General features: G+C 36.2%; 1 protein-coding gene across 34 annotated transcripts in view; it reads left to right on the forward strand.

Annotated features, from left to right (window-relative positions):
- ABI3BP (ABI family member 3 binding protein) overlaps positions 1–21,905 on the forward strand; it is a 162,178-nt gene that overhangs the window by 34,111 nt on the left and 106,162 nt on the right. For all 34 annotated transcript variants that reach the window (XM_071808637.1, XM_071808674.1, XM_071808653.1 and 31 more), the window contains exons 3-6: positions 2,374–2,442; positions 5,522–5,654; positions 13,727–13,908; positions 16,068–16,129. In XM_071808637.1, the coding sequence (XP_071664738.1) occupies positions 2,374–2,442; positions 5,522–5,654; positions 13,727–13,908; positions 16,068–16,129 (446 nt within the window). The remainder of the gene's footprint in view (positions 1–2,373; positions 2,443–5,521; positions 5,655–13,726; positions 13,909–16,067; positions 16,130–21,905) is intronic.

Raw genomic sequence — 21,905 nt, forward strand, 5'->3', positions numbered from 1 at the left:
GATCATAAATAGTTCTTCCAACTTGATAGAGTTTATTACAGGAGTGAGGCAGTGTTTTAAGCCCCTGAAAATGGGTTGAATTGTAGTAGCATCAATGATTTCTGTGTTGTGATGCTACATATATTTCTCAGCCAGAGGACTGAATCAGTGTGAAAACTCGCTGGTCTCCTGAACTTAATAAGAGAAATGTTACATTGCAGTGGAAGGCTAAGAAAGAACTTTTATTTCTAAAAGTGAATCAGGGCTCATTCTATGAGATTAGAAGGACGTTTTTCGTTTCATTTTCCTTGGGTATTGAATGTACATATGAGAAAAATTTCAAGGCCTGTGTTCTTCAGATCCTGCATAGTGCTTTAAGTTCAGCTACAGTTACTGTCCTCTTAACACCTGCATAATAGCATGAGTGGTTCTGCTCAGAAATAGCAGAAGATTTTCTAAATTAGGATATACTTTTAGTTAAATTCACAACAGAATTTTAGTATTGCATCACAGGTGTCAAATGTACTCCTCTGATAATTTCAAATTCTGATTTTAGTTATAATGATCATAATATTTTCTTAAATTCCATGGAGTAATGCTTTTTTAAAAAAACTGTAAGATAGTTTTGATCAGCGTATGGTGAGCCAAATTCTTCCCATAGATATCTCTTTGGCAGCTCCTATGACTTTTCTGGTGTTACAGTTCAGTGAAAACAGAGCTTGGTTTTAAATAATTAAGAAAGGCAGACATATCTGACATCTGAGGTCAAGAGTAAGGGAAAATCTTTCTGAAGATGAATTCCCCAAACTAAAATCACAATGTCAACATTGTTTTAATCGAAGCATTTATTGTTTCAAGCTGCAGGGTGAAGTTATCTGCTTTTCACTGCCAGAAACATGCATGTATCTGAATTTGTGTCCTTTTAGTATGTGTGCACATGTAATCCAGACTACATCAGATGTCTCTGAAATGTGTTAACATTTGTATAAAATTTAGTTTGCTTAATTTTATTATTTCCTCTGAAGACTAGTATTTCCAGAAGTTTTCCAAGCTGATTCACAACTGACAGCTGACGATGACTCTACATCCTTTAGAATGGCTGTGGTTGTTTAAAAGAAAATGTGGTTTAAATGAAATTTAGGCCATTCAGGTACGATTGAATTGAAAGACAAAAGCTCTTGTTTTTGGAGGGGCTTTTAATTTTTTTTTGCTATGTAATGTCGTCTGTTCTGTTACCTTTTGAAATGAAGCATTTGAATTTTTATGAGAAGTGGTGCAAAAAAGTTTGAACTGTAGTTAAGGTGAAGAGAAATTCTTCCCTGTTAAGATTTAAAAAATATTTTGCAAAGGTTCATTTTTTCTGGGATAAAATGCATAGAGGTTAAAATTAAAAGAAACGTAGATGTCAGAAAGTCTGAAAAATACAATTTGTCTCTGAGATGAATCTATTGAATAAGAAAATCACTTAAACTGTTGCTCTCCTGTTGCATGCAACATTATTTCCAATGCAACTGTACCCAGAGATTCCAGTCAAAGACACAGGCATTTGTGGATTTTACATAAATATTAGTCCCTTTCTCTTAAATGTTAGTAATAACTTTTCTTTCATAAAGAGTATTCAAAACTGTCAAAGCACTTAATAGTTAAATCTCATAAGTTTTGTTTAGAAAAAGTATGTAAACTTAATTACAGAATAAGGCAGAAACCGATGGTGAGGCTATCTTAAGTCTGTCTGACATTGTGTTGTTTCCTGCAACCAGACAACTGTGCAAATCTTGCATGATTTATTACTAGTCTATTGGGTATGCACTCCTAAATGATCAAGGCATTTTTTTTGTTTGTTTGTTTGGGTTTTTTTTTTTTTTACAATGTGCCAGCTCTTTAATAAGGAACTGCTTACACCAGGAAAATTAAGGTTTATAGCCTGAAAGAGAATGCAGAAAATATTGTAGGAAAAGTTCGTCCGGCTCCTGTCAGAAGTAGATATCCCTGGCTGTATCTGTCAGGCTTTGCCCTCTTTTTAATTTACCTGGTTTACTTTCGTGTTTTGCCATCACTACTTCTTCATCTGGGTTTTCATTCCCCTTCACTTTCCAAGTAATGTTTGTATTGAAGTGTTACATGTATGTCCTTCCAGATTCCCCTTTTTGTTGTGTCTCAGTCAAAAAGAATTGCCAAATCTTTTGTGTATTGGTGTATTACTTTTCCTAATGGGTAGAATATTTTTGAATGATTGGTGAATAAACCTTAAAGCAAACATGCCAAAAGATCACGAACATTGCATAATATATCAAACATTCACTGAATATTGGACTTTTCTTATGAATTGTAGGTTAATCCCTTTCTCAAATAAAATAGCATGTCTGTGCTAATTGCTGCTTTCTTCCTTTACAGATGCAGAGCCACGGTATTTGGTTTCAGTAAGACCAGCACGTATTTCAAATAACAAGAAATCATGTTCAGGTATTTTACCATTACAGCATCTCTTTCTTAAAGCAGTTAAAGGAAGACAGAATCTATTACTGGGTTTCTCTGAAAAGATACTTGTAACTGTAGGTGTCTGACTGGGATGCACAAATCCCATACATGCAAAGGTAAAATGAAGGACAGTATTTCCTTGTCAGTAATTAGTTACACATGTGGTGTTCATAACATGAAGTAGTATCTTAAGATTGTTCCCGTAAAAAGTTCTTACAAATAAGAACCGAAATTTAGAATACTTTAATGTTTAAAGAGGTCACAAATGCATGCAAAAAAATAAAAGTTTTTAAATACAATGACCTGGTGTATTGAAAGTTACTCTTTGCAGACTACTACTACTGATTCCTTCATCCATGCATAATGCATGCTCTCTGTTTCTCATTGGAAGTGACAACTTGTGTGTGGGTATATCTATATCTGTCTGTAAATCACTACTACTACTAAGTTTTCTGATACATGAGTTAAGGAAAGAAGCATGTTTCTAGCTTAAACTATACATACATAGCAGAGCAGAAATCTGAAATATTATACTTTTTTGTTCCAAAGAACTTCTATATGACCTTAATCATATAATTAAATTTTTAGATTTTAATTCCTTACTTCAATATGGAGATGACTCTCAGGATCACTGGACTGTTGTAAAGAATAATCTGATAATATATATGTATACGTGTATAGCTTGAGATCTTTATATGAATCTTTTTTCTAATTCCTTGTAACTGCTTGAGATTAATTTCTTCTTGCTCTTGGCCGAATGTAAAACAGTATGTCTGGAAAGATTTTTGAAAAGCGATTTACCTTTCAGATGCAACACATATACATATAAAGAAACACTAAACCAAAGAAATGCCCAGTTCACTTTTTGGACATTATTAATTTTTCTATCTACAGTCTACAAAAGCTGATTTGTGTAAGAAAATTCAGATAATTGACTTATCCAGCAGACAAAGGTATAAGAACAACTGTTGGTCTAATGCTAGCTAGATATATGGCAAGTCCTTTTAGTAGTGAGAATAGTTAAACTAGACACATTGGCAAGAATTGTGGTAGAGTCTGAGTTGCTGCAACTTTAAATTTACAGATGAAGACTGGTTATATTTCTAGAAGATACAGTGTAATTCAAATTCATATAGATGAACACAGATGGTCACCAAGGTAATTCTTTGTTTTACAGCGTATAAATCATTGCAGTCTCTGGGAACTAATGGCATAATAAGGGTCATAATCATATTCATATGTTCGTCCTCCCAAAACCCAGTGCAATTCAAAGTATATAAGAGTTTGGGTTTTATTTTCCTTACAACTTGCATATTTTCCATGTTTCCTCAAAAACTGGTCAAGAAACGGTTTTGTTATAAATAGATTTGCCAGATAGTTTGGTGAATGACCAAACTGTTATAAGTTTTTCTTAAAATATTGAGAAGAAAGTATAGGAACTGATCCAAAAAACAAGAAAATTATTCAGACACTTGCCCTTGTGGAAGTATCATATATTCCACAGTATTTCAAAGCACGTCATACTTCCTCTTAAAGGTAGAGAGTGGTTTTGTTTGTGGGGTTTTGTGGTAGCATATTCATCATCAATATAAAGTAAAACCCCATCTGGTTAATGTTTCTAAATGCACACGCATGCATTGGTTGAAAATACAAATCAGACTTTCCTTGGGGCTTATTAAGTGAAGAGATATCAAGGTCTAAAAGGCATGAAAATAAAGTTAGTCAGATCTGTTCCACAGCAGTGAAAAATAGAACCCTTACATTAGTGGCTTATAAACTTCGGGGAAATTTGTGATCACCTATAGATTTTGAGGAGGTACTTTATATTTTTGAAGTATGCAATGTCAGGTAAATAATATATGAATTTCCTTTAATTAATCATATTTCAAACACCAAAGTTTCTCCTTGGGCTTGGAGCAATCTACAAACTACAGGTTCAAAATAGTTGCTCTAGATAATTTCTTAATTTCCAACTATTAGCTTTTAGACTTTATATAAAGAACATTCTTTCTCCACGAGAACTGTACTGCTTCATTCAGAGCAAAGTCAAAGTCGAGTATCACGCAAAAGCTGAACATTTTGAATGTAGCAGGTGGTTAAAAGAGAAAAATGCCCCTGGATACAGACACTGACTCATGTCTGCCTACAGTTAAATACAACAGAACTTTTGTAGGTTTTATTTAATTATTGATGAAGAATGCTTTAGAAAGTATGAATTATCTATGGACATAATTACAGTGTTACTAGGAATTCTGCCAAGAAGTTACTATTTCTGTCACATGTGAAGAGAGATTTTCTAGTGTCCTGCACCCTGTGTAACACCTTCTGTGACTCAGTGCAAGACAGTCAGAGCTTTGAAGTTGATCTGCTTAGAGCTTATTATCATACTAAGCATATGAAAAACACCCACTGATCATTTTCAAAAACTAGGTTTAAGTGGAATGTAGGCTGGAAAAAAAAAAAAATAGAGAAAACTTCTAATGAGACAAAATTGAAACAAAGTTTAGTAAACATATCTCCATCCTAACTTACCAAATAATAGCAAGAATTCCTTTAGGTTTACCCTGGATCTGCAAGTCTGAAAATGAAGTCTTCCATTTTCTTCCTAGGTTGAAATACATGATGTGTAGTTCCAGAGGGAACCTAAAAAACAGTCTTTCTGAGGCTTGTGTGTCTGATATTTGCTTTCTAAAGTCATCTCCTAATCTGTGCTCCTGCTATCTGCGTCTTCCCTTTTTAATGCCAACTTTGTTCTGCATTTCTTTCCTCTGCTCATGTTCAGTTGGCTTCAGAGAAGGAACAGTCTCCCTTCCTTGCAGATGTTTCACTTGCCTCAACAAGAAGCCAACAAACAGATTAGCAACACTGTCTTTTACCCCTTTTTAAAAACATACTTTAGAAATAGTGAGCATGAAGAAGACAGAGAACTGTTATATGTTTCCATTCAAATTTAGAAGAGAAGTAGGCTTTCATTTACTTTCCTAACCAAATGAAAAAACTTTCCCCTATATGATGCAGGAGAGAGAAACTGGCTTGTAATTGGAATTACATGTTTCTTCTGTAGGTCGAAACAAGACTCAGAAGCCTCTGCAGCTTGTAGTTGGCACTCTCACCCCAACCTCTGTGTTCCTTTCCTGGGGCATCCTAGTCAACCCTCAACATGACTGGACAGCAACAAGTAACTGTGCTAGTGACAGGTAACATAACAGAAAAACGTGTTTTATGATGATCATTATTTAATCCTGTGTAGCTATCTGTTGCGGCTGAAATAAGTCTGAGAGTGGAAATTTAAAAATTGGAAGAGAGAGTTCTGAATGTGAAGTACATTTTCTCATTTCCTTTAGTCGGTGCTTTGCAAGTCTTTACTTGTCTTGAATGCAAATTTAGTCAGATGTCCACATGCTGAAGTACAAATCTTGATATTTCATGCCGAGTCCTTTGTTCTTCTTAAACCAATCACCTTGACTCTGCCTTCTTTTCTATCTGAGTGAATTGAAAGAAACTGTGTTAAATCATAGGAAATATAGTGGTTTAAAGTTGGCCAAATAGAAGTAAAATAAGTCTCTTTTGCTGTGGTAGGGGCATGATACCTTGGTTTAATGCTGTTTGATTTTTGTTTCCTGTGTTTGGTCTTACCACTACACTACTTTCTTGGTATCAATACGGAACAGGTTTCATTAATTTTTTTGTCCAAAGCAAAAGGAGATCTCTTCTACCAAAACATTTTCATTTTATTGTATTTAATGAGTGGTATAGCAGGTGGGGAGCTCAGAAACATTCACCAAGTAGCATTTTCAAGTCAAAGTGCTAGGTAGCTTCTGAACAAACTCTTTAACATAGTATGTAATATTTTCCACTTAGTGCAATGCTACCCATGGTTTGCTATGTTTACAACATATTCTTTGTTTGCTACTGTGGTGTGAGATACTTGCTTTTACCATGTCTTTGTGTCATGTGATGGTATACATCTCCCAAAATCCTGGTTCTTTAGTTAAGTATTATTTAGTCTAGTTAGCTGATGCCTCTCAGGTGTTTACTCTTAATTTTCTGTTTTGTAGTCAAGCAGAGCAACGAAGGAGAAAGTCACCTAAGTGGTGCTCTTATTTTGTTTACTTTTACTAGACCAAAATGCTTAAGATTTGTACAAACTATAAGAACAGTTCTCCACATTACCCTGGTGTGTATTTCTATAATTGCAAGCAGAGTTTGGATTCAAATATATTTCTAGTCAGTGTATAGAAGAAATATTATCAATTTATTATAATAATTTGAATGATAATTGATAATGCGTGAAAAAATTAGGAAGTAGCCCATCCTTAGCAAGCTAGCTGTGTGTCACAAGTACAAGATTTAAAATCAGATAAAGGATTAATCAACATGTGTATCTATTACAGGGGCAGATTACTTCACTTACTTGATCCTTTTTCATCTGGCATGTTCAACTTACTGTGACATGTTGAAATGTACTGTTAATCATCCTCAAGATTGTTGTAGAGTGACTAACCTCTGATCTTTGACAATGTGTGATAATTGTGACCCCTTAACTCAGTTCTGTCATTTAATACCCCACGAAGTTTTAGATTTGTAATTCTGTATGACCTGAAACAGAGTCACTGTTCTCAGCCTCAGATTTTACCATCTCTGAATGGACATTAGGCTTCTGTACAAATGTTGCATAATATAAGTTAGTTGAAGATGTTACTGACTTGGAAGATGAAAACCATATGGAACAGCATGGATCTATTGGCCAAGATTTTCTCTAGTCTGACCTCAGTGGGATATTCCCTAGAAGATCTGGTTTTATGAGCAAATGAATTTTGAATAAGAGGTACCATGTTCTCAAAGAGCATTGGTAACTTCTATTGCTTCAGTGAAATTATTGCTCACTTCTTGAGGGCACATAGTGTTCTTCTGTATCTACAAAGTGCGTTTTTAAGAAACTCCAATGAAGAAAAAGTTTCTGTGCCATTTTTGACAGATCATTATTTGGTTACTTAACTCTCTATAGAGAAAGGGCAAAAGCCAAGAGGGTGCTACATATTTCCAGCAAGATAACCCCAAGCTGTAACTTCTTGTGGAAGCAAAGATAATCACTGACATATGTGTGGGCCAAAGTTCTTTACAAGGACAAATTCTAAAGCCTCTTTGTGGTGACTGTCATTTCTGAGCAAAGCCTTAGCACTAGAATGTAAAACAAAGTAAAATAAAAAGACCCAAACAAAAACCTCATGCAATTAGTTTTATGTAACGGATGAAAACTACCTAGCAGCAGAAGGGTTCCACCAACAATGTGGGGTTAGCTTTCTCAGCATCTTTTGTTTTCTGACACCAGTATGAGGTAGTTGATGAGGAAGGCTGACAAAGTCATAATAACCTGCTGCAGCGTCATGTTCAGTTACTCTTTTTATATTTCCAAGAAATTAGAGAGACTTGTTTCTTCTCTGCCTTTCAGTGTTCAAACAACCATTAGTGGACAGAGTTGTCATAATGAACATGCTGGGGCTATGTTTACTGTCCATTTAGATATGAAAAAGAGTATAGACTATTTCTTTATAGTTTGACCTTCAGTTCCTTAGTAGGGGGAGTTTGGGGATGCAAGAGAAAATGTTTTTCCATAGAAGACAAAAACTGGGTTTGTAGATAGAATACTATGTTTTACTGCATTGGGTGGAATGTATAGGAAAACAAACACACTTTTAGGTGTATGTGAAATAGAAATTTAAAACCTGAAGTTGTGGATTTTTTCATTAAATATATAGAAGCTAAGAACTTCAAAAAATTTACCTTTATATTGTTTAAATTTGTTTAGCCATGATTTAAATGTCCTGATGTCATATTTGCAAGTAGTATGGATTTTGTGTTTTACTTAATCTGTATTTGATGCTTTAAATATATATATACACACATATATATGTATATAAAGTAAGGCAAATAACGAGAGAGGGGAAAACAGAAAAAGAAGAATCCATACCTATTCTTTGTGTTTTGCAGCACACAGAAGTAGGGTTTTTAAAACCCTAAATTCAGAAAGATATGTGCATGCATCTCCTTTTGAGTCTGTCTACAAATCTGTGTCGCTATGCATCTGCCAGCTTAATCATACTTTGCTTACAAATATCATAGAAAATGCATTTTAAACTTAGCAGAATTCCTTACTGAAAGCATACTACAGCAAATTAACTTTTTGAGTGTCAGATGCTTTTTTAGTTGCTGCTGTGGGAACATATGCTGAAAGCTTGTTTAAACACTGATTTGCTGGTGGTCATCTTTTCATTCTTCAGAACTTCCAACTCTTCAGTTACTTTCAGTCATTCTACTAAAAACTTTAAGTGAAAAAACTGAATGTTAGTGATCTTGTAAAAGTGAAAACTAACTTAGAAAGTGCTTTGCAAATTTAGCTGTATCTGTTACTTTAAAGTAAACTTGGCAATAAAAATGAAACAGTATAATCAACTTTCAGTGACCATTTGTGAAACAGTATCTGAAAAATTGTAGTTCAAATAATTTATTGCTTTCTAAAACTAAATGGATGCTGTGCTTCTAGTGATGTCTAACTATAAACAAATAAATAAATATATGTGCATGTTGATATTCTTTTTAAAAGTCAGATTACATCCCTGTGCACTAGAGTGCAATATGATTTAGAATCTTTTATCTATGGCAACACAATCACAGAGCAGGAATGTTTTTATATCCCCAAGACTTAATTGTTTGTTTAGTGTTATGTGTGACTAAAATAGCCATCATTAAAATGTTTGGAGTTTTGGTTTGGATCTGGTTCCAAATAAACCAATGATATTTACACAGACTGACCTAGTCTGGAAATCTCATCAAACCATCTGCCTTATAGGATTTCCAGTATCTAATTGTTTGTGCCCAAATAATTGACTGTGCAAGTATTTTCTGGGAATCTGGCTGAAAAGAGATTTGTTTAACAATTGGAAAAGTAGTACTGGAATTCTTGGCAAGACAGTGTCATTCATACTGATACATGAAAACTTAATGTTTTGCCTATCCACCCTAGAATTTTGCTTCTCTTAGCAGCAAACAAGATTTCCTTAATTTCAAAAGTAAAACCCCTGTGAGCTACTTCCTTATCATGGTCATCATATTTTGATTTCCTGCATAATAAAAAGGCTAGCTCTAAGCTCAGAAAGAAAAGGTTTCACTGCCTTGCATAGTGGAGTTTAAATAAAAAGACTATGTAAATTGAACTTAGAAAGGATAAGAACATCCTTTTGTATCGGGCTGATAGGCTTTTACATGGACCTTGCAGTTATAGCAATCACTACAGTGACTGACCTGTGGAGTAATATCGTACTCTTATAGCTCCCTTTAAAAGATGAGATTGGTTTTACTTCTTTTATTTCTACCATTAATTCACATTTTGTGTGCAGCCTGTGTGGAGGCAAGTGAAGTCGGAATATTGTAAAGGAATACTTAAAACTTGTTAATGTCGAAAGAGTTTAAAGAATGCTAATGTTAAACGTATCATGATGTTGCACAAATGTATATGGAAAGAGGCTGTCTTGGTGAATATAGGCTCTTTATTTCTTTACTGTGGTTGTTTTTTTGTTGTTGGCTTTATCACAGCAATTAACTCCGAGAGGAACAGTACCCTCACCTGCTCATGACATCTCCTGTTTAAATTGTTGGAGTTTATTATCCTTTCAGTTGTCTAGGAAAAAGGGAGGAGGTGAAATTTCTCCAGAGTCACCTTGGTGGTTTGCTTGGAGGTATCTTCTAATGAGTGAAACATGGCCTGTTATGGAGAAAGAGAGAGAGAGACTGACTATTTTTTATGGAGCTGTACAAAAGAGCTCTGATATTTTATAGAGTGCTATCTGGGGAAAAAAAAAAAAAGTGAACTCTACAATCTTTTGATGAGTATTCATTGTAAATAGGAATACAAGTCCTATTCAATAAACATTGCTATGATAAAATGTACCCTTTTCTTATCCCCCACCAAAACAAATGAAGTATCAAAATTAAAAGTAGGTAAATATTGCCAGGTCTTTGTACATGCTGAGAATCTAGATTAAGATAAATTCTCACCCAGTGTAAGTGGTTGTGCTACCTCCTTGCTGAAACATTGAACTAGCATTCACAGCTGTGAATAGCATTCCTAGGACTATTCAAATTGCACTTTACTTGAATAGCATATTACGTTCATATTAGCTATTAGGACCCTGAAGTATGCCATAACAGGAAGTGTTTTATCTGAGAAACAGTGTGGTGTACCCCACACCCCTCCATGTGAGTGTGGCTGTACTCTGTTTCAGCCTGCTTTCTGTCATTTTTGGGGGGAATCTATGAAGACATTTCTCACAACATTTACAATCCAGGAGAAAGAGTTTTGCAGCTTCTGATAGACATAGCAGGCCAGCTGTGCGAATTTTGTGTGCGTATGTCACTGCCACAAGGGGATGAATATACGTGAGTGGTGACTGGATTTTACGGCTTTCTCGTGTCTTCAATTATATGTGTTGATTGCTTGATATTTCATTTCTTTTCTGAAAGGAAGATTTGAAAAAGGGAGAAACTAAAACAACAACAAAATTTAATCAGTAGAATGTTCTCAGGCAGGCACTGAAATTGCACTGTATTTGGCAGCTTGGTGGCCTGGTTTAACAATTAATTGTTCTTTGTTGACAAAACTTGGCATTTTTGAATTCATACTCTATAAACAATGATTGCATGTTGTTTATAATTTGGATATTTTTAATCCTCAGATAATTATGACTTGCAAATTGTAAAATGGAACTTAATTTTGGCTGCTTTTATTTGAAACAGTTGAGGAAATTCTATCATCTCAGTCAGTGTTTTTAATACTTGTCATGGCAAGTTTCCACTGAAATAATTTTACCCTTGGTGAAGTTTTTACAGGCTTGGAAATCTTGGAGTTGAGAGCACATTTCTTCTATTCTATATGTTTCTAATGGCACAGTTTTGCACAACTATGAAAATCTTGTCAGATTTTTAATAGTCTTTATTTTTAGTGAAAGATTTTTTTGACATGTTCTTGGTATTTTAATTCATGTTACAGAGAGGGAATTTTCAGGTGTGGAGACAGTATTCAAAACCAGAACATTTTCTACCATAGAAGCAAGTGGGAGCATCCACTTAAAAGTCTATTCATTATGAACACGTTTTTAATGGGGTTTCTCATGCAGGTGTTCATTTAGACAGTTAAATAACTGAAATGAATCAGTATACTGTTTTCTTTCCGTCACATACAATAACTTTATTTCTACCCCATTCAACTAAAACAGGAAGGAAAAGGTAAGGATGAAGGTGAAAACAAATGACATTTCCTCTTTCAGGCAAGCTAGGAAGAATGTGACTACTCATAGATGTACCTATAACTATTCTAAATCTCTCATCAAGTGACTGTACAGGGTCCAGAAAGATTCATTTATGTTGCAGATGGGCTTTGTTTGTTACTTTTGTGTCTTTTGCAAGATAGTGACAGAGATTTCAAGTAAGCTTTGCTTGTCTGTTAATAGTGGTATGACTATGTATGAAAGGATTAAGATGATAAAGAACAAGAAATTTTCCTCATCTTACTGTTGCCAATAGTTTTTCATTCAAAACTTTATTTGCCAGTAAAAATAGTATTCTAATTAGATCTTATATTACTTGACTTATGAAATTTGAGTAGATCACATCCCACAGAAGTAAGGATGGAGATTATTACTTGGTACTCCAGAAATCGGTAAGAAGAGAGAGGATATTCTCTACTTATCACATTTCTTTCCTTTCCAAGATTTGAGTTAGACTATTGCTTGTTTTGAATGTGAAGTACTACAGCTAATGAAGAGATTTATGTGAGCCAACATAAATATTAATTTTGTAACCTGGCAGAATACCTGAATAAGCTGAGTTGTAGCAACTAAAACAGAAGAACCTATGCTTTTGTTGCCAAAAAACCAAATTTGACATTTATGAGACAAAACGTGTAAACAAAGTGAATCTTTGTGTATGAAAATATTTTCCATGATTGATGCTTGCCTTGTCTTAGGTTGTGTTTTAATAATGAAGTAGGAATTTCCCTGTACTCAATAGTCATCTTTCACATTGCTCTTCTATAACTTTGGCAAAAGCAGATTTATGCATTGACAGTATTATATTTGGTCCATTAAGTAATTTCAATGTGGACCTTACACATTGATATATTTTCAGGTGACTAAAGAACGTTTCAAACATGTTTTCTTAAGGTCCCTGCCTTTCTCTCCAGATATTTTCCTATATAATACCTGGATTAAATTTCACAACCCAAATTTCTTCTTATTTTTGTTCTGAATGGTTCTCGGGCACAAACCTGGGGGTTTAGAGTTCTGTTTCTTAATTCCCATTATTTCAGCTAATGTAAATATAAGGTGGATATGGACAGTGGTTATTTGTTTTTTTATGTTATGTGTAACTATTTTCAGTAATACTTGAATTAAAAGTTGCCAAATCTCTCAGAGATTTGTTTGTATAAAAACAGAAAACCCCACCCCATTCTGGCAGTGATACCATAAGTATATTGAAAATGAGGCTGTAGCAGGCAGTGGATTCTTTGTGCTGTAACTCTCACCATTTACACTGTGTTGTTTTCTATTGGTTAGAATCACAGTCGTATGTTTTCAGGGTGGTGCTGCTTGACTGAATTGGGCAATTTCTGTAGAAATGTTTTTTAATTTCATAATCTTTTAGCATTCATCACATTATTGATTTAAACTGCTGAAAATAACGTCTTGCTTTACTTTCTTGTTTGAAGTGTGGGCAATGCATAATGGGATCACTGAATGAGGAATGTATCACATAAATGTCAACTATTACTGGTTTTCCCTTGGGAATATTTTTGGACTAATTTTGAGGGGAACACCTTCCTCTGGACAGAAGATTTTTAAGAAACTTGTTGAGGCTTCCTGACTAATAGACTCATGATTCAATTGACTAGTTCTGGCAAGTGTCAGAATCACAGAAACTGCTTACATAATGACCTTGCAGTTTGTGGTCAGAACCACACACATGGTTTGTGAATAAGGAGACTGTTTTTTTTCTCTTTATATAATTCTCCTAATGTTGGGGTCTGTATGATGGGGAGCATGTATGTATCTAGGAGATTACTGGGGAAATATATAGCTTTTCTGATATTTGATAACCATAAGGGGCCAGAAAGAACAAAAACAATGGTGGATAGAAGTCATTCTAGAAATTCCTAATAAAAATGGCTGTAATGAGTTTCTTTGTGATTTGCTTGTTTGTTTGTTTGGTGGAGCAGGTTCTATACAGTTCGCTACAGAGAAAAGGATAAAGACAAGAAATGGGTGTTTCAGCTTTGTCCAGTTACAGAGACGGTGGTGGACAATCTGAAGCCAAACACAGTTTATGAATTTGGAGTTAAAGACAACGTAGAGGATAGTATTTGGAGCAAGACTTCCAATCATAAGACAGTTCTGTCTAGTAAGTATTTGGCAACAGTTAAACAAATAGCTATTCAGTTGGACAGTATTTTTTTCCTCTGTTGTGGTATTACTTGAAATAAGCTACTGATCAGGTTTTCATTGTTTAAATGCTATCCCTTATGCCCCTAACGAATTCTTATAGGAATTAGTGAAACTAGAAATAGTTGTGTTTGAAAAACTTGCACCTACTCTTCTGAAAGGAAGGGAATAAAGAGTACATAGTGTTTATAGTTTAATACTGTGTTTGAGACTTACTGAAATGTCCATCATCAAATCTGCCCTTTGTATATAAGGTATTTCAAAATGCTTTTTCTTACAGACACTACACATTGTTAATAGGCCAGAAGGATCATTCTTTTATGTTATGGAGACAGACTGAGTTGGGTTGACAGATACTTTCTTGTAAGAGATCATATTCTATTTAACTGGGACTTCTTTCTCCTGGAATGTAGGCTTGTGTATTCAGCAGGTGCTTCTGCAGCAACTAAATCCAGGAACTTTGCTATTCCCCTGTCTACATTCTGATCTACTGATAAAGCATCTTCCAATTGGAAAGCTGGCAGCACCTTTCTGATTCAAGCCTTTCATATTGTCATTGCATAGTAGGTAGACTGAGAAACTATGGGCAGTAAACAGAGAATAAACATTTATTATAAATTTGTAACCATCTGTCTGCATAGGAGTTTACCAATAGGCACAAATGACCACTTATTTCTGTTTTAACTTACCATCTTGTAGTGACTCACGGTCTTTTCCTACATAATTAGAAACATCTTAACCTAAATCAAACTCATTCACTGTACATTTTCTTTCCTTACTGAAGAATATATGTAAATGAGTATAATCTGCAATTCCCATTGCATGGTCTTGTGTTTGTTGAATCCACAGAACCATTTTTTTATATACTAAACACATTGGGAAGGTTTGGGAAGGGAATCTGGTTTTAATTCATGATTTGAAAAAGACATAAAAGGCATGGCAAATATTCAACATTTATTTAGTTAAAATTTAGCAAACGAGATGAAAGTAGATTATTTCTGCCCATCTTAACATGATTTTCTCATGAAGTCAGTGTGAAATTTTTGTCAGTTTTCCCTTGTCTTTAGGCCAATAGTAGGTCCTGTTTCTGAGAAGTATCAAACACTTCGAAATGTTTTTTTTCAGGATAATGTATCAAAACAAATATCTCTCAATTCATATTTATAGTTGATTTTTTTCTATTCCTTATCAGTTTTGGATGGAGTTGTGAAGGAATATGATAACATTTAGCTTGATTCTTGCTTACATGCCTGTCAGTGCAAAGGGAGGAGAAAAGTCTGAAGGTGAAAGATGCAGAGAAAGTTTGGAGCATCATGCTACAATACAGGAAGTGCTGGCAGGGACTCGTTATCCTCTGTATGTAACAGCTGCATCACAAGAATCTTCTGATATGTAGAAGCTATGAGAAAGAAAAAAAAACAAAAACAAACCAAACCAAACAAGCAAAAACCAACAAAAAAAGAAAACAAAACAAACAAAAAAAACCCCACAAAAACAAAACAACAGTAAGAAAACTAAGAGAAATATTTTAGATATTAAGTCCATGGGTTACTTCGTTCATGTGTTGAGACAAAGGAAACCATGTCAGAGACAAAGAGAAGTGGTACGCCTGCTCTGTATTGCCAGTGCTAAATGTGTATTTCTATCAGAAGAGTGCACTTAAAAGCAAGACTAACTATTGGAGAACATAAAACATGCTGCCTTTAGCCAGTTCTAGTACCAGCCTGACAAGTGGGATGCAGAAATTGCTCTTTCAAGTTTCTTCCTTGCATGTAGTGTTGTGGTTATATTAATTTTTTAAAGAATCCTCTTAGGCACCTCTGATGTCTCCTTTCTAAATCCCAAAGGGCACTTCAGCTCTCTTACCTCCTGTTTTAAAACAACAAGGATACATTTCATTTCCTCTCTGTCAAAATACGAAGGGGAGGTTTTGCAGATTAATTAATTAATCTGGATAAAGAGAACCAAACAAAGTTGTCATATAGTGTGTTTTTATAACTGGTAATTAAATCCCCTAACTTTCTTAGCTGTTGAAAAAGGTGAATAAAGTTGATTTGCATTCCTTTGGACAAAAGAAAAAGTAAATCTGTGTATTTATTTCTCTTTCTGTCAAATCAGATAAAAAAGTAAATGGACACCTCCAGAATATGTACAAGTTGGTACCTAATGCCCAAACACAGGTATGGAAAACTGTCTTATTTTATTTTTTATACCAGATTTGTATTTTGTATGGTCAAGTTTTTGCTTCTCTGTTAAAGCGATAAAGAGATTGTGGCCTCAATTTTTATTTTTTTTTATTTTTAAATCTGTTTAGGACTAAATACTGTGTGCAGAAGCATTTGTATGTGCGTATTGAAAAAATAATTGAGAACTGTAGGCAAAATGGTTTCTCTAGGTGGATTCTAACAATTAAAATTTGTTTATCCTTTTGTAGTGTTCGGTTTTGTTAACCTGTGATAGTTGTGGTGGTCAGTTCATTTTGTGATAAGATAGTATTGTTATTTTATAGACTAATCTTGTGTATACTAAGGTGTCCTAAAATCATTAGTCATCCCATTGAATTCACTAATAGTTCTTACATGCAAGGCAAATATTTGCAAAACAAGAGAAAGCTAGAAAGGGCAATTAAATTTACTTATTGAGATTACTAGGCAGTTAATCAAATCCTTGCAGGTGGCAAGGCAGAATTTTCAACTGTTTCATCAAAGCATTTGAAGATTTTTTTGAGTAAATAAGTAAATATAAGCATTTATTTATTTTCTATTTTTTTTTCTCATCTGGCATTTGCCATAACACTTATCAAACAAGCATGGATGGATTTCATATGTTTGTGGATTTACATACACAGATACCAGGCAAGAGGGGTCAAGGACAACAGAAAGAGCTTCTTCAAATACATGGCAGATAAAATTAACACCAGAGGCAATGTAGGCCCACTGATGAACAAGGTGGGTGCCCTGGAGACAGAAGATACAGAGAAGGCAGAGTTACTGAATGCCACCTTTTCTACTCTGCTGGAGGCTGCCCTGAGGAGCCCTGTACCACTGAGGCCCCAGAGGAAGTCAGGACAATGGAGGAGTTTGCCTCTGGTGATAAGGACTGGGTTAGGGAGCAATTAGGCAATCTGGATATCCATAAATCCATGGGTCCAGCCGGGATGCACCTGCGGGTGCTGAGGAAGCTGGCTGAGGTCATTGCTGGACCGCTCTCCCTCTTCTTTGCTAAGTCGTGGCAAACGGGAGAGGTGCCTGAGGACTGGAGGAAAGCAAATGTCACTCCAGTCTTCAAAAAGGGCAAGAAGGAGGACCTGGGTAACTATAGACCGGTCAACCTCACCTCCATCCCTGAGAAACTGATGGAACAACTTATCCGTGGTGCCATCTCAAGGCATATCAAGCATAAGAGGGTCATAAGAGGCAGTCAACATGGCTTCACCAAGGGGAAGTCATGCTTGACCAACCTCATTGACTTTTATGAGGACATAACGAGGTGGATAGATGATGGCAGGGCGGTGGATGTGGTCTACCTTGACTTCAGTAAGGCACTTGACACAGTCTCTCACAGCATCCTTACAGCTAAACTGAGGGAGTGCGGGCTGGACGATCAGATAGTGAGGTGGACTGTGAACTGGCTGAAGGAAAGAAGCCAGAGAGTCGTGGTCAATGGGGGGGAGTCTAGTTGGAGGCCTGTATCTAGTGAAGTGCCTCAAGGGTCTGTTCTGGGGCCGGTATTATTCAATATATTCATCAATGATTTGGATGAGGGAATAGAGTGTACTATCAGCAAGTTTGCTGATGACACTAAGCTGGAAGGAGTGGCTGACACGCCAGAAGGCTGTGCTGCCATCCAGCAAGACCTGGACAGGCTGGAGAGTTGGGTGGGGAAAAATGTAATGGAATATAACAAGGGCAAGTGTAGAGTCTTGCATCTGGGTAGGAACAACACCAGCTTCCATTATAAACTGGGAAGTGACCTATTAGAGTACAGCATAGGGGAAATGGACCTGGGGGTCCTAGTAGACAACAGGATGACCATGAGCCAGCACTGTGCCCTTGTGACCAAGAAAGCCAATGACATCCTGGGGTGTATTAGAAGGGGCATGGTTAGTAGGTCGAGAGACGTTCTCCTTCCCCTCTACTCTGCCCTGGTGAGACTGCATTTGGAATATTGTGTCCAGTTCTGGGCCCCTCAGTTCAAGAACAGGGAACTGCTGGAGAGAGTCCAGCGCAGGGCAACAAAGATGATCAAGGGAGTGGAGCATCTCCCTTATGAGGAAAGGCTGAGGGAGCTGGGTCTCTCTAGCTTGGAGAAGAGGAGACTGAGGGGTGACCTTATTAATGTTTACAGATATATAAAGGGCGAGTGTCAGGAGGATGGAACCAGGCTCTTCTCGGTGTTAACCAACAGTAGGACAAGAGGTAATGGCTTCAAATTGGAACACAAGAGGTTGCCCAGGGGGGATTATGGAGTTTCCTACTCTGGAGGCATTCAAGACCCGCCTGGACACATTCCTGTGTATCCTCATCTAAGTGTTCTTGCTCCGGCAGGGGGATTGGACTAGATGGTCTCTTGAGGTCCCTTCCAATCCCTAACATTCTGTGATTCTGTGATACTTTTTGCTTCCCAGAGCTGAAGCAGAAATGAAAGATCTGTAGACTGAAACTGTTAGCTGACTAGTTTTACATACAGTGAAAACCAGACATTTTATTCATAACTTTTGAGCATTACCTCCTCTTCTATGAGATGAAATTGGTTTCTTTGTATTTCCTTTCCTTAATTTTTCAGCAAATTGCAAGTTTCAGCAGCTAATCTTCTTCATGAGGTAGACTATGGGAAAAGTTGTAGAAATCCTTGTTACTTCAGACATTTTAAAGAGTTGCCCCATAAGTGATAATTATTATAAGGGAACAATCTGTTCTTCACAATTCTCTTCTGTCTCTGATTTTCCAAACTTTTCATGATAGGAAATGGTCATGTAGGGTTTCTCATTGTTCCCTCTTCATATTGTACAGTATTGTAAACAGTCTGTAATTTCCAGGCCTCGAATTCCTTCAGAAATCAAACCACAGTCTATTACATACATTTCCTTGTAGAATAATTAGATATTCATTTAGGACAGTACTACTTTAATTATAGCATTACATACAGAGAGCAGTATAATGTTTAGGTTATTGGAAACACAGTCATGTCTCGCATTCAAGAGAAAATGTTTTAGCTGTGAGTAAGATGAAACCAGTTGATTAAATGCTCAGGAAGGTTCTCATCTCATGCTGTTGTTGATGAAATCAACTTTACCGTTCTTCCCGTTGTTCCCACAAGTGTCTTTAAAGTTACACGTGACAGCCCAAAATCAGGTAATTCATTCTGGCATCTGGAGTGCAAGCTGAGTTCCTTTCTTCCTCTTAGCAAACCATACGTGCCAGGACCCTGACTCTGTTACATCGCTTCTGTGGAAGTGGGGTTTCTATTTATGCAAGAGATGTCCTGAGAAAGTGAGCTAGAACACTTTTCCAAATATTTGCACAGCTTAGGCATGAAAGGAGGACTGGAGCCAACATCTAGTCCTTTTAGTCAGCTTCACAGGGCTTAGCTCCAGAGCAGTACTGCTTTATCACCCTCCACAGAAATATCATGAAAACATTCCGTAGATCATTCTAAAAATCCTCTTATCATTCTCATTTTAATGGTGCAAAAAGCCATAAAACTAAGGCTGGGAAGCAGATAGTGGCAAGCTCCTGCATTTATGTTATTACTTCAGTTTCCACATTATCATGTGGGGTATGTTTCAGTGTTGCAACGCATCATCAGTGCAAAGCCAGCAAGAGTGTTATTTAGAGCGAGTTATGTTTGTGCTTTATTTTCCTCCAAAGACACAATTGGCTCATATCAGCATGGTTCTAACTCTTCTCTGTAAGGGGGTGTTTTTAGAGGCTGTTTATTAAAGCAACATTACTGATCCATCTAGTCATTCTGCCCTTTCAACATTGGTCACATATCAGCTTGTGTTTCTTTTGGCCGGTTCATCCTTTAAGTTTGACTGAACTCCTGGGGCTGTGTGAGCTACAACTAATAAGAGAGGGGAAGAAAAGGAGAATTCTATGTTTTCCCTTCATAAACAAGGGGTGGTGGTAGGGTGGAGATGATGCAGTAGTAATTAATTTCCTCTTCTGTCTGACCAAGTTCCTGTAATTTCATAATGTCAATCTGAAAGGTGGGGTCCTCCTCAATTTTGAGTGGCTACGAAAAAGATGGAGACTCCCTTTTTACAAGGAGTCAAATGGAAAAGATGAGGTGCAACAGGTACAAGTTACTCCTGGGGAAACTCTAGTTGAACACAAGAGGAAAATTTATCACGATGAGAACAATCAGCCATTGGAATAATCTCCCCAGGGATGTGGTGGATTCCCCATCATTGGACATTTTTGAGTTTCAGCTGGACAGGGTGCTGGGCCATCTTGTCTAGACTGTGCTTTTGCCAAGAAAGGTTGGATTCTTGTATTCCCTTCCAACCTGGTATTCTGTGATTGTATGATTTTTCCAGCCAACAAACAGGACACTTAGCTTCTATGATTTGTTAAACTCTGGAAGAAAACATGCCTTCTCTTCCAAGACTTTTCCAGTCTGGGCTGACTGTTATGGTCCCTTGAGGAATCTCTTACATATGTGCCAGTTATTTGTGGCTTTTGGAGTACTGGAGTAGAAGAGAGGCAGAAAGAACAAATGTCTCTTAAAGTACTCTTGCTATATGCCATTTGACAGAATCTCTGATAACTGCAGTTCTTTATGCAATATGCCATAAGTATACAGTCAGAAATTAAGATGCCTGACTAACAGTATAATTTATGTCTCTATTTTTCCTCTGAAATTAAGAAATACCTTATTTGCATCTTCGTTCATGGATATGCCACAGTCATTTTAATAACTAATGTTCCTAATACCTCTATGTTTTATATTCTCTGTCTCGAAAATAGTAGTGCCATTCCTACAGATGATATGTTGATGTTTTTGAAATAGTTTGCCCAAGTAGTAAATTGTACTAGACATAGAAATAGCTGAAGTAGTCACTTTCTAGAGACTGAGAAAGAGGGGATTTACAACACCACAGTAGATTTCAAGTGCAGCACATGCAGATTTGTGCAGGGTGAGCAGCGTAATTATAGCAGCTGCGGAACACAGATTTAATGTCAATGATTTGTTCTTGAGTGAGAAACTAAATTTTGATTGTATTGTAATGTGCTTAGCATTTTAATATTACTGTCATTACTGTCATCCACTAATATTCAACAAAGAAAGGATGCTCTTGTAAGAACCTTTTACTAGTAAAAGGACTGATAACAAGTTCCGCACTTGAGTTACACAAGTGCTCACTACAGCTTGAGAGCTGTTTATTTGATTTTAGGGCTCCTGACAAGAAATTAAAAAAAAAATGAACACATTCTTCTGATAAGCGCACTTCAATCTGCTTGTTAATTGCATGAACAGCATGGTTACTTCAAAAGCTAATCATCTGCAACACATGTTTTTCACTAGATTGCTAAACAGAAAGGTAAGGCTTTTTAATAATAAAGGAAAAAGAGTAAGCAATAAAAAGGAAGATTATTTTATATCTTTCATTAATGATAATGATTGAAACCTCTATTTAATTTCAAACCATGTTCATGCCAATGCAAAACTGTTACTGGGTAGCAGAAAGTAATGGCTTTCATAGAACAGAATCATAGAATCATTCAGGTTGAAAAAGACCTCTAAGATCATCGAGTCCAACTGTAAACCTGACACTGTCAAGTCCACCACTAAACCATTTCCCTAAGAACCTCATCTAGGTGTTTTTTAAACACCTCCAAGAATGGTGACTCAACTTCCCTGGGCAGCCTGTTCCAGTGCCTGACAACCTTTTCCATGAAGAAATGTTTTCTAATATCCAATCTAAACCTCCCCTGGCACAACTTGAGGCCA

Source organism: Patagioenas fasciata, chromosome 1, assembly GCF_037038585.1.
Source record: "Patagioenas fasciata isolate bPatFas1 chromosome 1, bPatFas1.hap1, whole genome shotgun sequence".
NCBI lineage: Eukaryota > Metazoa > Chordata > Aves > Columbiformes > Columbidae > Patagioenas > Patagioenas fasciata.